Source organism: Wyeomyia smithii, chromosome 2, assembly GCF_029784165.1.
Source record: "Wyeomyia smithii strain HCP4-BCI-WySm-NY-G18 chromosome 2, ASM2978416v1, whole genome shotgun sequence".
Taxonomy (NCBI): domain Eukaryota; kingdom Metazoa; phylum Arthropoda; class Insecta; order Diptera; family Culicidae; genus Wyeomyia; species Wyeomyia smithii.
The window spans coordinates 174591292-174606873 of record NC_073695.1 but is presented as its reverse complement, the minus strand read 5'-3'; the positions used below and the strand labels follow the sequence as shown (position 1 = coordinate 174606873).

Below are 15582 nucleotides of genomic sequence, written 5' to 3'. Positions count from 1 at the left end.
ACTCTATACACCAAACAAACCGTCCAAAAAAAAAAATTCTTCACAAAAATTTAGCAATTAATATTTCTATTACTCCATGATCCAACAACCATAAAATTTTAGCTTACCTTTTGTAGATTTTACAGGCAAAAACATATTTTTTCAAATAAATTTGAAAAAAAAAAATATATTTTTAATTCTATTTTTATATCTTTTCTTTAAATTTTTTTAGAGTGTGTATTTTTTTCGGAAGTAAAAAACTACTATTTTCAATTCTGCCGGAGACTTCATACCAATCAAACAAACCGTCATGGCTCTAAAATTATTTTGGTTCATTAACACCATTTTCACACAGGTTTACTTTTTTCAAAAATAAGTCTTGTTAAAATATATTACTAGAAAAGCTTCAACCAAATTGAAAATGGTCGATTAACATCGATGTCTTATGTGGCTTGAAGTTGCTTTACTGATCCTGTAAATATTCCCTTTGTAGTGTCGAGGCATTTGGGTCTTGAAGTAAAACAACAAGCAGTTGGATACGTGGCGGTTTTACCCCTTGTATAGTGGGCGACTTTACCCCCAGTGGAACATTTTCATATTTGACCGAAAAAGTAGTCAAAATTACAAGATTACTCACGGCCTTCGATATTCCCGAAAGAAGATAGATTCAGGCAAGCGATTAAACGTATATTCACGAACAAAACAATAGATTTTTAGACTGAAAAACCTTAAGTCCCGTTGCCGCAAAACAATAGCGCATTGACTGGTTGCCAGCTGAAAGGTTGTTTTTGATTATTTCTGCGACCGTTCGCGCACTATCAAAACAGAAAAACGTGCAAAATGTTATGTAATTATACTGTGATAGACACGTTAAAGAAATTTTTCAATTATTTTATAACTTGGTAGTAAAACTACAGTGGGCGGTCTTACCCCGCAGGGCGGTCTTACCCTGTTTACCCCTACACACTTCTGCAGGTCAATAAAATCTGCTCACGGACTCTGAAAATCTGCATTTTGCAACGCAAATCTAGTATCCCTGATTCAGATAGGAAAACTTATTTTCGGAATCAACAGCAATGTATTAAAAAAACTTGTGGATTATCTTCTTTCCAGCTTGATTTCCCATGCGCGCTGGTTCGATTCAAATGGTGTGTTAATGTGTGTCATTTCAAGAGAATCGAAGGTGAAATCTTATGGATGTGGTTGTGATATGGCGCTCGCGAAAAAATAACACTGAAGGAAAGTTTCAGATTGAAATGGTCTGTTCAAATTTTCTTACTGTAAATTGAACTTTTGATTGAATCTCATTTTTGATAGAGAAAAGAACTTTTTCTCGTTTTGTGGGGGCCCCAAAAATGTGGGGACCCGGGGCCCGGGCCCCCTGGGCCCCCCCTTAAATCCGGCTCTGGAAATATGTGTCAGTAACATCCAACTAGCCTCAGACCATGTCGGGCTTACCCAACTCACTGGGTGACGGTGTTACCCCGACAGCTCACATTTTTTAAAAACCGGGTGACGGTCTTACCCTCAGTGCCGGGCTTACCCCCAGTACCCCTACGTGAGAATGAATAATCCATCATACATGAAGAACAGAAATCATTTAAATAGTTCATAATGATATGGCCTCACCTCCAGTCACTGACGGACGAGCAAAATGTTGTATTAGAGAATGCGAGTGAAACATGTTTGGTGACAGCTGAGTCGAACAGTTTCGCAGACCAGCTTGTCCAAATCCAGCCATCTGCAATATCAAAATTGGTCAGGCGAGTAACTCGCCGCTCGCCTCGTTTTCTGTGATAAGCCCCAATTACAAAAAATCCCTAGAACATTGAACACCGATGACTCGAAATCATGTTTTTGGAGATTGGTTCGATCTGGTTGTACTCCGATCATTTCATTATTGCTAGTCCATCATCATTGCATTATGGGCAGGAATGAAATGGACTATATGGAGGCATGATGATGTCATAATCGCACGCAACCATTCAAAAGCCGATAAGACAATTATAGAAATGGTACACGATACCTGACAATCACTCAAAATTGCATAAAAAAAAAGTTCTGCACGCTGAAAAATAATTTTTTTAAAAGATCGAAAAAAAAACACAAAATAAACGATCTTTCTAACTTTTTCAGGTCAACAGAATCGATCTGAAAATCAAAAAACAGGAACAGGAAATCATATTTTTATCTTATTATTGAAAATTTAGAAAAAATCAATAAAATTATCATTTAATGAAAAATGCACCTAAGTTATTGAAACTGCTCGCATATGGAAGCATTCAATTGGTATCTAATCGTATCAAAAGGTTTCTGATTGTTTTCAGAGGGAAATGTTTGAAAAAATTGAAGCTATTCATGTATTATCATATTATTATAATATTATCGAAAAATTTATGCAACATCAATGAAATTATCATAAAATCAGGTTTTTTCAAGAGCATTTAATGAGCATTAAATTATTTTGACCATTCTACAACAGTTTATTGCTTGAAAATGCTGTTTCTGGCCAATGTTCTGCTAACTTTTTTCTTAAGCTAGCAGAACAATATTTTAAAAAAATATATATTTAATGAAAAATGCACATATGTTATTGAAACTGCTCGCATATGGGAGCATTTAATTGGTATCTAATCGTATCAAAAGGATTCTGACTGTTTTCAGAGGAAAATGTTCGAAAAAATTGAAGCTATTCATGTATTATCATATTATTATAATATGATTGAAAAATTTATGCAACATCAATGAAATTATCATGAAAGTCAAGTTTTTTCAAGAGCATTAAATGAGCATTAAATGTTTTTGACCATTCTACAACAGTTTATTGCTTAAAAATTCTGTTTCTGGCCAATGTTCTGCTAACTTTTTTCTTAAGCTAGCAGAACAATATTTAAAAAAAAAATATATTTAATGAAAAATGCACCTAAGTTATTGAAACTGCTCGCATATGGGAGCATTTAATTGGTATCTAATCGTATCAAAAGGATTCTGATTGTTTTCAGAGGAAAATGTTCGAAATAATTGAAGCTTTTCATATATTATCATATTTTTGAAAAATGTATACAAAATCAATAAAATTATCATGAAAATCATGTTTTTTTCAAGAGCATTAAATTATTATGACCATTCTACAACAGTTTATTGCTTAAAAATGCTGTTTCTGGCCAATGTTCTGCTAACTTTTTTCTTAAGCTAGCAGAACAATATTTAAAAAAAATATATTCAATGAAAAATGCACCTAAGTTGTTGAAACTGCTCGCATATGGGAGCATTTAATTGGTATCTAATCGTATCAAAAGGATTCTGATTGTTTTCAGAGGAAAATGTTCGAAAAAGTTGAAGCTATTCATGTATTATCATATTATTATAATATTATTGAAAAATTTATGCAACATCAATGAAATTATCATGAAAATCAGGTTTTTTCAAGAGCATTTAATGAGCATTAAATTATTATGACCATTCTACAACAGTTTATTGCTTAAAAATGCTGTTTCTGGCCAATGTTCTGCTAACTTTTTTCTTAAGCTAGCAGAACAATATTTTTGAAAAATATATATTTAATGAAAAATGCACCTGAGTTATTGAAACTGCTCGCGTATGGGAGCATTTAATTGGTATCTAATCGTATCAAAAGGATTCTGATTGTTTTCAGATGAAACTGTTCGAAAAAATTGAAGCTATTTATGTATTATCATATTATTATAATATTATTGGAAAATTTATACAAAATCAATAAAATTATCGTGAAAATCAAGTTTTTTCAAGAGCATTAAATGAGCATTAAATGTTTTTGACCGTTATAGAACCGTTTTGTGACCAAGAATGCTATTTTCGTATATTGTCTGCTAGCTATTTCCTTAAGCTAGCAAACAAATGCAATTTTCAAAGAAACGATGGAGCATTAAATTCGGCGATATGGCATTAAATGAGCATCGAATGAGCACTTAATTTTCATGCTATTAACTCTTTGTTCTGCTGACTTTGTACTTCCAGCTTAAGGGACATGAATTGGACTCACCATCAACCCTGCCAAAACGGAGTACATGGTGGCAGGTAGAGAGCATGGTAGTTCGGCAGGTGTTGGTGCTGCGTTGGAGTTGGATGGGGATGCTTTCGAAGTGGCCGACGAATTTGTTTATCTTGGTCCTCTCGTGACATGTGACAACGAGATGATCCGCAAGGTGAAGAGACGGATTGCAGCAGCGAATAGGGCTTATAATGGATTGCGTAGCCAGCTTAGGTCCTGTAGCCTACAGATCCGTACGAGATTTGCGCTCTATAGGACTCTGATCCTCCCGGTAGCGCTCTACGAACATGAATCGTGGACGTGAAAGGAGGCCGATCGACGAGCGCTTGGGGTCTTCGAGCGTAGAATCCTGCGATCAATACTCGGAGGCAAACTAGAAAATGGGGTGAGGCGCAGGCGCTTGAATCACGATCTGTACACGATCTGTGCACGCTGATACTGTTAAGCTGATGGAACACGGTAGGTCACAGTGGGCTGGCCCGTAGCACGGATAGCGGTTGAGCCAACGGCAGAGATAATATTTAGCAGAGCACCGGATAAAGGCCAACGACTTCGAGACAGACATCACACGCGCTGGATGTGTGCTGTTGACGAGGATGCCAGAGCAGCGGGTGTAAGGGGAGACTGGAGAAGAGAAGCCCACAAGACCGAGTTTTGTGAAGGCGTATTCTGGATTCGGAACAGGATCTCCCATGAAAGTAAAGTAAGGTGGACGCATAGTTAATTTTTCAATCGAATGCCTAAATTCTTAAGAAATCCGTTGGAAACTAGCTGAGTTTTACCCATTTGAAAATGGACAATTTTCGTGGCGCTCTCGATGTTTTCGGTTTTTCAATTTGTACCCATATACATTAGGGTGGCAGTGAAACGGGTCATGTCAAATTTCGAAAACCGACCATGTACATTTTGTTTATTGGCCCAAACAAACCATCTATGCAAATGATTTAAGGGTGCCTCAAAGCGCTCAAAGTTGTGATTCTTATACCCCTAGAAAATCCACCAAGGGGAGTACATGAAATTAGGAAAATCGAAACTTTTTTTTCGATGTCAGATGTCTTAAAAATGCATAAAACGTCGAGATCTGGTGTAATCTCGAAAGAAAAATAAAATAATTTGTGTGTGGAACCTCTCTAGAACCCACTGTATGGCAGTGATATAGTGAAAAAAGACAGTTGCAATTATATTTCAATTCTGCAACTATCTTAGTTTCGGGTTCTAGAAGGTGTTAGCTCTACCGACCTTCCAAAGACCCTTTACAGAATGACTGAGTACTTGCAGTACATTCCGGAGTAATTTTCCAATCGGTAAGCTCCGCCTCAAAATAATATTAGAATCTTACAGATTTTATTAATATTTTCAGACTTTCAATCCGTTTGATTCATTTATATCAATATATATATTTAGTGCCAATTAGTAAAATGAATAAATTTTACCATTTATACGTACCAAAATATAACCTATGTATGTACCAAAATATTACCTAAAAGCTGATGACAAATTGCTAAACTTGTAATAAATAATATGTCAATCGGTCGCCTACGCAATTGCTACAATAAGAACTTAAAATAATAATGATAAATTAAGAAATATAAGCAAAAAAAGACATTTATTTGCAATGCATTTGCTTCATTTATGGTGGAAACCGCAGTACTGTCTGTCCACTCGGACCTGCACACAAGCTTGCATGCAAGCCTTAATGTGGAAAGAAAGCGACGCTCGTTCCAATTGTCACTTTCTATGCATAAACAATTTTGAAAGTAACAAAAATATCACTTTTAAACTACCTCCCGCATGTTCACTATACTTATCTTCAGCCGCATCGTTTTAATGTTCACTTCCTCTATCACACGGGATTCGGTAGTCCCAATTGCACCACTAAAATTAATTTTTTTCTACGACCCGATACAGGATTGACTCTACACTTCTCAAAGCAGTGTTCATCAATCCTTTCATTCGTAATACCCTTTAAACACACTGGACTCTGAACGAAGGCTTCTCGACTATGACTACAACACGAATTACACTTTCCACGTATTATGAATCACGACAAAACGCGACAACTTCGGACGCAATAAACGAAGACAAAACCCGCTGCAAACGACCGTGGCGCCAATCCCATATGCTAATTCAGCTATTTCATCGAATAATCTTCACGGCACGGCATCAAGTAAAAGTTTCGCAGCACACACAACATCACAAACATTCCTGAAAAAACTCACTTCGCGAAAGAAAAATAAAATAATTTGACCGAAAATCGACTTTCAGGGACTTAGCCGTTTTCTAAGCAACCAAAGTCTTGATATGGAGTATAATAGAACTGGCTTCTAAAATGACTCACAACTCGTTCCAAACCAGATGTAAGTTATTTTGATGTTCAATAAGTATCTCAAACTTGAATTTCATTAGGGTGGTTTATTTATTTTTACTAGGGTAACCACCCACAACACAATAAAAATTTAATTTGAAGCTGTTTCGTAGGAAAAATGTTCATATTCATTTGTCTATTTGGCATGTTATACTTGATGTGCCGCAAAGATGGACCAACTAGTTTTCGTAAGGGTGGTGAAAAAAATGGTCGGTTTTTGAAATTCGATGATGGTTTTTTTTTCATACAGTCATTACCACCCTACTATACATATTGCCGTATGACACAATTCTACGACAAAAAAAATTGAGAAAGAACCACAAAAATATTAACATGAGTTAAATATTTAAAAAAACTCACTTTTTCAAAAATCTGAGTGTTTTTTCTATAAAAACTACAAACTGTTAGCAGAATATTGATAGCGGTTTCAGCTTGGTGAAATACCGTTGTGAGGGGCTTCCTTTGATAAGCGGGGTTACTTTGGGCACTTCCGTTTTATCATATATTTTTTAGCAAAAATACACTCTAATCTTGCACATCATCTTTCATATGTTGATAAAACATTGTATTTTGCACAATTTTGCATAGGCTGTTTTCAAAAATCACGCGTTCATGCTTGTCAAAACACGATTAAGCTTTCATAAACGTGCAAAAGTAATTATGTAATAGCTGCTAAAGTTTTTATTCCACAATCGTTGTTTTTGCTGGCCCAGAATTTTGACGAGTCGATAACTGTATCAAAAAGATATTTCGTTCCCCATAAGTTTAATCAAATTTAAGTTATAGATTGTTATTTTCGCAAAAATATTGGAGGCGTTCAATTTTTTGTCTTATTGCAAACTTATGTTTGTGGTTGTATGGTACGAACCTACCGAAATAATTTCCAAAATTATACAATAGTTTCAGGCATACATTCAAGAACCATAATTTCAAAAGAAATTTAATTTAGTGTAGTAAGTGCATGAAAATTAGAGTGTCCCAAAAAAATCGATTTTGAAAAAGTCATGGTGCTCAGCCCTAAAGATAATGTTATTTATAGCTTTTTTGTTGAACATTTCGACTTTCTAAAAAATCGTGTTCAGGTTGTCCAAACGTGATTTATGAAAAAATGACCTTTTCAAGCTACAAAACCACCCTTTTGCACTTTTTTCAAATCTGTTCGATTCCTACATTTTTCCATATATTATTTTATTTTTCTGGGGTTGTTTTTGAATATTTTGCATGGTTCAGTTCAGCTTCGCATTAAAATATTTGACTCACAGAGCCCTTTGAAAATCACGAAAAAGTGAATTTTTCTCATAACTTTTAGATAAAACGCTCTAAAACACATATAAATTTTTTTTTGATCAAGAACGGAAATTTTTACTGCTAAGCGGGATTCAAGACGAAAATTTACATGAAAAAAAAACCCATGATATCTTATCAGGGGCTGAGATATTGGCGTTTTTACATGTGATGAAAAACTATGCATTTTGTCAAAAATGCCGCTAAAGCTCAATATCTTCATTGAAGATTATTTTATTTTGCCGTTTGTGTGTATAGTTTCCTATAATGTAATTCAAATGTTGATTATAGCCATAAGGTATGTTCAGAGAAGTTTCAGGATATTCAAAAATGCATCTTTTAATGTATAAAGATGGGTGATCAATCCACCAATGAGTGTGATAAAAAATTTACTTTTTAATCAGAATAAGATAAACGCAAGGTGTCTCCGACAAAGTTTTAGGTTATCTTGAAACAAGAAACTTTACCGAGGACATCATGTTTCTATCTCTTACATATTACGTGCAAAATTGAGTTTTCTATTAGAAGGCAGCAAAAATCACAATTATCGTTCTAACTTTTTTTTCGCAAAGAGTGGGTTTGTAGCTTAAAAAATTCATTTTTTCATAAATCACGTTTGGGCAACCTGAAAAATTTTTTTTAGAAAGTCGACTTGATCTTGACTTTTTCAACATCGATTTTTTGGGGACACCCTGATGAAAATGTATTTTTGTACAGAATTTTATCGATTTTTTCAAGCTGTCAAAAGTAGCCTTCAGCCAGAACCAACAAATAACTTTTTGACCATATGAAACATTTTCTTATTTTCAATGAATTCATTTCAAATAATTCATGAATTGTAGATATCTGCGCGAAATATAAGTAAAAATCATTGAATTCTTTTTACTACATATTTTTGGAAGGAAAATTTACTATCTACAGCTTTGCCGAAAACATTATAGCGATCAAACAAATCGTTTTGACTCTAAAAATATTTTTATCATTAATATGCACTAGGGTAAAGTTAGTTTTTCCGCTAGTACAAAAAATAAAGTGACCAAATTTACATAGCCGAGTGGCTTTATTTATATGTATGGACACTATAGTCGCTTTTCACGCGGGGGATACGTGCCGCGTAAAAAGAAACCGCGTAAATTCCGGAATCTGCGTAAAAAACCGCTTAAATTCCGGAATCCGCGTAAAAAAAACCACGTAAGTTCCGGAAGCCGCGTAAAAAAACCGCGTGAATTCCGGAATCCGAGTAAAGAAATTCCGCAATCCGCGTAAGAAAAAAAAAATACCGCGTGAATTCCGGAAACCGCGTAAAAAACCGCGTTAATTCCGGAATCCGTGTTTTTACACGGAACCGGCGTAAAAAATATCGCGTAGAAAGCGACCTTAGTGTATTTATATTTGACGCTTTTGAACGAGAGTTTTGTGAATTTGTGTCCTAGATGAAGTCGTTATTTTGTCCGTCGGTGATGGACATGATTGAAGAAGTTTTGTTTGTGTATATTTTGTCATATTCTATTATCGTGAATATGCAAAAAATATAAGAAAAAAATCAAAATATATGATAGTTTATTCGAGCGCTTCACAATAATCAACTATAGTGCAAGTTGCCCGTTTCCTGAAAACGTACCGGTAGACTATCGTAAGCTTGTGAACAGCTGCCGAACTGCCAACATGTTTCATATGTGGGACCCTACCCAGCAAGGATGTTGGTTATATTAAGCCAAACAACTTTCGCCGACCCGGCAGCAGGCCACCAGTTGCGCAGCGCACACGAGTGCAAGTAGGGTAGGGAACGGCTTAAGCAGTAGCGCCTATTTTAATCAGTCGAAGAAAGCAGGCCTTAAACTCCTGGATTTTGATCAATATCTACAATTCCAATGATGGAAACGAAAACTTTGATTGTCTAGCTGTCTTACGAATATAAGAAATACCGTTAATCACAAAGAAATCACACAGAAATCACCATTCGAAACAAATCGACCTATATTGCAGCCATTCAGGAGCCACTTCGGGTGCTGAAAAAAAACGCCTGAAAAGCAGATGGAAACTGCTTAAAACAGGTTCGGGGTGATTGGAATACTGTCCCTCGATTGGTAACTTTAATTGATTGTTGTTAAAGTTTGCTAACTTAGTTTTACAATCTGAAAATAAGTTCTGACAGAGAAAAAAATAGCGAACAGATTGATATACTTCTTTTTGAATTTCACCCAACACATTTCGAGTGTTTCCTCTCAATACACAGGCGGTTCCTAAAGCTGCTTAAAATATGTTCCATACCCTATATATGTAGTGCAGGAAGAAAAGGACTTATTCGTAGTGCTCTGAACATAAGAGCCCACTTTACGAACTAATAATGAGAAAATCGGAAAAGAAATTGCTGGAACAAAATGATGGATCGTATGTGTTAGTTACAAGCCGTTTCCCCCGGAATATTTCAGAGCGGAAGAAGTGATTCCCCATATTCGGCGCATGTTGATGACGATACGCGCGGAAGTTGACGGTCACGTGTGGTGTGGTTCAAGGTAGGCATAGCCGGTAGGAAGGAAACCTTAAATGGTGGTAGTGTTTGCGGCATAACGTATGTTTTCCGTTCCGATCCACAGCTGCCATTGATTACCTTCATAGTACCGCGATGCGCACCACGACATAAGAACATCCTCCGGGGCAGACTGCCGGTTAGCCCGGTGCAGAAAAAAAGAGAAACATTATTGAGGGCATGCATAATCTGGGATGGCAGCCGGCATCAGGAGAACGGGTCTACCGACTAGCATATAAATGTGTACGAGTGTGGTACCGAAGCAGACTTCTAAACGCTGTAAGCCAAATTAAATGTGTTCCTTATGGCACGTGGATTGCGGCGGCATTCGGATTTACTGATATCGTTTCGCTTGTTGAATTTGGATACATATACGAGCCGACCGAAACGATTTACGTTTTTTTTTGTGTCTGAATGCTTGCCTTTGTAAAAAGGGTTTAGAATCAATATTTGATTGGATTCAACGGCTGTTTATGATATCCTCAAGTTATTCGAAGGCAGGTGATAGAATATTCAGCCAAACAATGATGTGCGCTTGTTGTGATCCGAAGGAGGTGGGAAATACATTTTAAGCAATTCATTTTATGTTGAATTTAGAACTGTTGGTAAGGGTAGTGATAAAAAGTGACTGTTTTTCTAATAACAGTCAAAACGACAAATCCTCTTCACCATGATTGAACATTAATAGCATTATAGTATGTGAAATATTAAACCTCTCATTGCATTGGCGTGGCGAAACCCATTATAATGGACAACGCGAGGATTTCAGTATTCCGTCATTCAAGTTACTTATTCATCCGCTCTGAGATGGTCTAATTCTTTGCGTTGGAGTATAGATTAGGAACCTACATCAACTTGGTCAGTCAGCCATTTGAACACTTTAGTATTCAAATTTGTCTTACATTACGTAAACATTTTTCGTAGTTTTTGGAATAAAGGTTGGTTTACTTGCAGATCGTGAAAATTATGGTACAAAGTATAAAAATAACCGGTTAGAACTAAAACGTATGATTTTCGTATGCTATTGATGTGCCAATGGATACAATCACAAATCTCAAGTCAACCAGCAAAAATAAGAAGATAAAAGTGGAGAATTAAATCACTCACCAACACATTCGGTTTTCCTGTCCGATCATCCACCCAGACGAGCACTAGATCCGACCCGCTCATCCGTTCGCTTTTGTGTGAGAATCCTAATCCGATTAAGCCCCGTGTGTTGACCGTAACCGTGAAAACGATGTCCTTGTGATCGACCTTCCACTCGAGCAGGTACAAACCGTTGGCATCCATTATTTCCGACCTGGTCCATTTGTGATGGATCGGTTCCAATTTGCCACAAACCCCAACAATGTGAACTAGCAGCAAGCCGACCGCTAGGTTAAAGCAATAATTGCTTGATTTGCCCATATTTATTTTGCTTCCTCGTCTCTGCTAATTATGATTGTATCGAGCCCAATTGAAAAATCACTCTCACCCACAAAACCGCTCGGAGATTTCACTACTTTTTTTTCTTGTTAGCACTTCTGTGCAGAGCCAAGCCACAGTAATCCACAGTCGGCTTCGGCGGCGGGTACTTCTCACCAAACTTTGAAGAAAAACCACAATCAAGCTTTATTTTCTTTGATTATAGCATTAACTCACTTATTCACTCACGCTAATTCAATTATTTTCCTGATGAATTAACCTTTTTTCCTGACTCAAAGCTTCATACCCACTAGGGTACCACACCAGAATGAAGCGCCAAATATTTTCGAAACGCTTCGTTTTTTTCGATCCACACAAATTCTCACGATCCATAGAAGGCAGGCTTAGCCGTCCTCTTTTTGGCCGGGCAATAAATAACACTTCCTGTCGTCGAATTCAAATTATTCAAATGGTTTCGATTCTATTCCCTTTCCTCGGCCGAATGTCACCCGCTGCCAGTCGCTCAAGTGGACCTACGAAAACTGCATCGCGTAGCGATTCGAGGCCAAAGGATCGACGCGGTTTTCTCGATTGGCGAAACCGGGGAAAAGATAACGATCGCGAATTTGCCCAAAAGCCGGTTTTGCCCGTCGGATATATATCGATTACCGGTCACGAGAAAAAATAAAAACAATCAGTAGGGAACAACAAGCAGAAGAACCAACACGACACACCGGTAAAATTAAGTGTGGCTCAAACCACCACGGCGGCGATATGCACGACAATGTTCTGAAACCGATCTGCGCGCAACAGTTTCAACACAGCCTGATCAAACCCATCTTCCTATGGTTTAGGCCCGGTTTACGCACACAAACACATACATACACAAATATATGTGCGGCTGCACACCGGTACCGACCGGTACCACCATGGTAGAACATGCTGCCTGATAGGGCGAAAGAGACAAAAAGAAAACAGAGCTTTGTTTCCTTCATCACATTTCTTTTATGCGGCCCGGGGGCTGATGGCTGTGTAGTCCTATATTCACCGTTCTTTCGCACAAAACTTCGCCACCAGCGTGCACATCGGTAGCCGGTAGCCCTCGAACCATGCGCTTCTCTACGGCCACGCACATGGCGGTTACGATTGCGACCCTAGGCGACCAAAATGTTGCTTTTTAACTATTTTATCTTACTTGGATAGCGTTATTGATTTTTTAGTTTGGAAAATAATATCAATGATTTTTTCTCTTTATTTTATTTAACTTTACACTTTTATTTGTTTTTAGTTTTTGTATTTAATTACCTTTAATTGTCATAAATTGTTTAGTATTGAGAATGTGGTTGTTAGATAACTTTTCAAAACAGACGAAATGAATTTTTAAAGGAACAAAATATTAGCAGACAAATTAAACATATTTTTTTTATTGATAAAAGTTGTCTGAGTGGTTAATCCAATTTCTTTTCTGTAAAAGAATGAATTATTGTATATTTACCGTACTTTTCAATAAACTTTTGTCTGCTGCTGGAGAACCACAAATGACTCATAAAAAAGCGTATTTTCGTAGAAAACTGGAAATTTCCAAACTTGGGTTTAAAATACCCCAGAAACGGATGCAATAAGAGACTTTACAACAAAGACCTTCATGATCTGAAATTACTAATAATATCAGACTGCATAATTGGAATTTGATTTTTCTCTATATAATTGAAATTTGGAAAAAAGTGTAAAACTTAACTTAAGTAAAGGTGCTTTTTACGGGAGTCACTTCACGATGAAATATATTTCACTCTCACGCTCACTTCACTTTTTTAGTCCTATTCCTGATTCCACCTCAAGTGAGGTGACAAAAATCACCTCCGTGGAGTGAGATTGACAGTGAAGTGAAATTGAGAATAGCACAAGTGAAATGAGATTGTTACCCAGCTCAAAAATCTCTAAGTCCCAGAAAGTCGTTTTTTCCGTTTTTTAGATAACACTAGATCTTGACGTGTTCTGCATTTCTTAGACATTCGGCATCCCAAAAACATGTTTTTTTCGGTATCGAAAATTTCTTGAACTAAATTGCATTTTTTCATCGGGCAAAAAAGTGAAAATTTGACCGCTTTAAGGCACGGATCAAATTCTGATTCGTTTCGTTACTGAAGAATAAATCCAATATTTACCATTAGATCACAAATCAATCAACTTTAAGACTTACGGCATCTTCGTGGAATCATTTCACCGTTCAAAATGGTCGTGAAATAATTCCACGCGAATCGTCACTTTTTCCGTTCTAACTTCACTGATATGACACTCATAATAATCCAGATTCCGCGGCAGATGTCACTTTGCGACGTTTTCCTCTTTTACGTGAGTCCCGTAGTAGGATTTTGTTCACTTCACTCTGATTTCACCGTGAAGTGACTCCCGTAATAAGCACCAAAAACTTGTTTTTATTTATCCATCCTGATCTTTTTATTATACGTTTCAAAATAATGTCAAGTTTAAAGACAAATTGATTTGAAGAGAAAGAATTCATTGTATAATTTATTGTTCGTTTTATATTTTTTTTAACTTAAAATCATACTAACTTAAAAACAAATGAACTTACGAAGATCATCTCCAGGAGCTTTTTGATTTATAATAATTTTTTATTTGTTTAGTATCATTAGAATATAATCATCTTAAAATAGGACGAAATTTATAATTTTTCCTCGCAGTTAAACTTTAATAAAATAATTGTTATTCATTTTTCGTTCCTGGGTTTTTTTTCCAAAAGTTTTGTTATACCGTGCTGGATCGATACCCGTACAGTATCAAATCCGTACACCTTGATGTTTTTCTTCAGTTTTAAGCATTATAAAAATGAAAATTCATATGATAGTTACATATACCTATCCGTTGAGCTGTTGGCCTTCTGTTAAATCAAACTATGCGTCAGTAGGCCATGAAATACAAATATTAAAAATGAAAAATCAATCGTGTATCGGTTTCAATTGTCATTTCGTTGTATCGTTAGAGAATTTACTAAGGAAACGTTCTTCAGATGAATCTTGTTGAAATTGATGGAAAAGGTAAGTCTTTGTTATTTTCGTGCTGTATATTGTTTGGTAAATAGTGTAAATCGTATTTATTCAACAAAAACTGTGCCGTACGGATTTTGATTCTCGTTAATTGCTTGAATCGTAATCCGTACAGCGTGTGTATTATGCATATATTGTTGAATTTTCTTTTTGTTTTCAGCATATTTTGGAAGAAAACAAGTATAAATATACGGCAAACAATTTCGAAGGAGCTGTGACTGAGATGCGCAAGGGAAAGTCCTACTGGGAAGCTTCGAGAGGTTCCGGCGTTCCTGTTACTACGATAAGGAGTGCCGCAACGAAACGCTACGAATTGCACTATTTCAGCTGATATGAAAAATTAGATAACCGTGTGAAACTTTAGGAACCAATTGCTCCTCAAAATATATTCATTCGTAAATTTAAAGATAAATTATAAATAAAAGATGTTAATTTTTGTACTTTTATATCTATACGGAATTCGATTTATTGTTGTATGGACTTTGATCCAGTCTATATCGCGTGTGTGCGGATTTCGATTCAAAAGTGTACGGGTTTTGATTCAGACAAAAAACTGTGTACGGGCTTCGATTCAAAACATGTTCTATTTGAACACGATTCTTCCGAGTTTCGGAGTGATTTTAATCATTTTGCTTGAAAATAGTGATAAAATATAAGTAGACCTATGAGTAAACATGTCAGTTTAAAGCAATATGTGATTTATCGATTTTATATTGACCGTCGAAGATGCTTAGGTATACGGATTTCGATCCAGCACGGTAGCTTCAAGTTTCTTGAAAAAAAAAAATCAACTGTTTTTTTTTGTATATCAAAATGTCTGTCAGACAGTTTTTCCTTACAATCAAAGATTTCTGAGCTACAATGCTTAGAATGCTTTGAAATGATAATCATTGCCAAAATGCATACGCCCTTTTAGAAAATTAGA

General features: G+C 36.2%; 1 protein-coding gene across 1 annotated transcript in view; it reads right to left on the bottom strand.

Moving 5' to 3' along the window:
* Window positions 1–12381, bottom strand: part of LOC129721310 (MOXD1 homolog 1) — a 74934-nt gene extending 62553 nt beyond the window's left edge. Inside the window, exon 1 of the mRNA XM_055673744.1 lies at window positions 11296–12381. Within this exon, the coding sequence (XP_055529719.1) occupies window positions 11296–11595 (300 nt within the window). The 5' untranslated portion in view covers window positions 11596–12381. The remainder of the gene's footprint in view (window positions 1–11295) is intronic.
* Between the last annotated feature and the right edge of the window lie 3201 nt (window positions 12382–15582).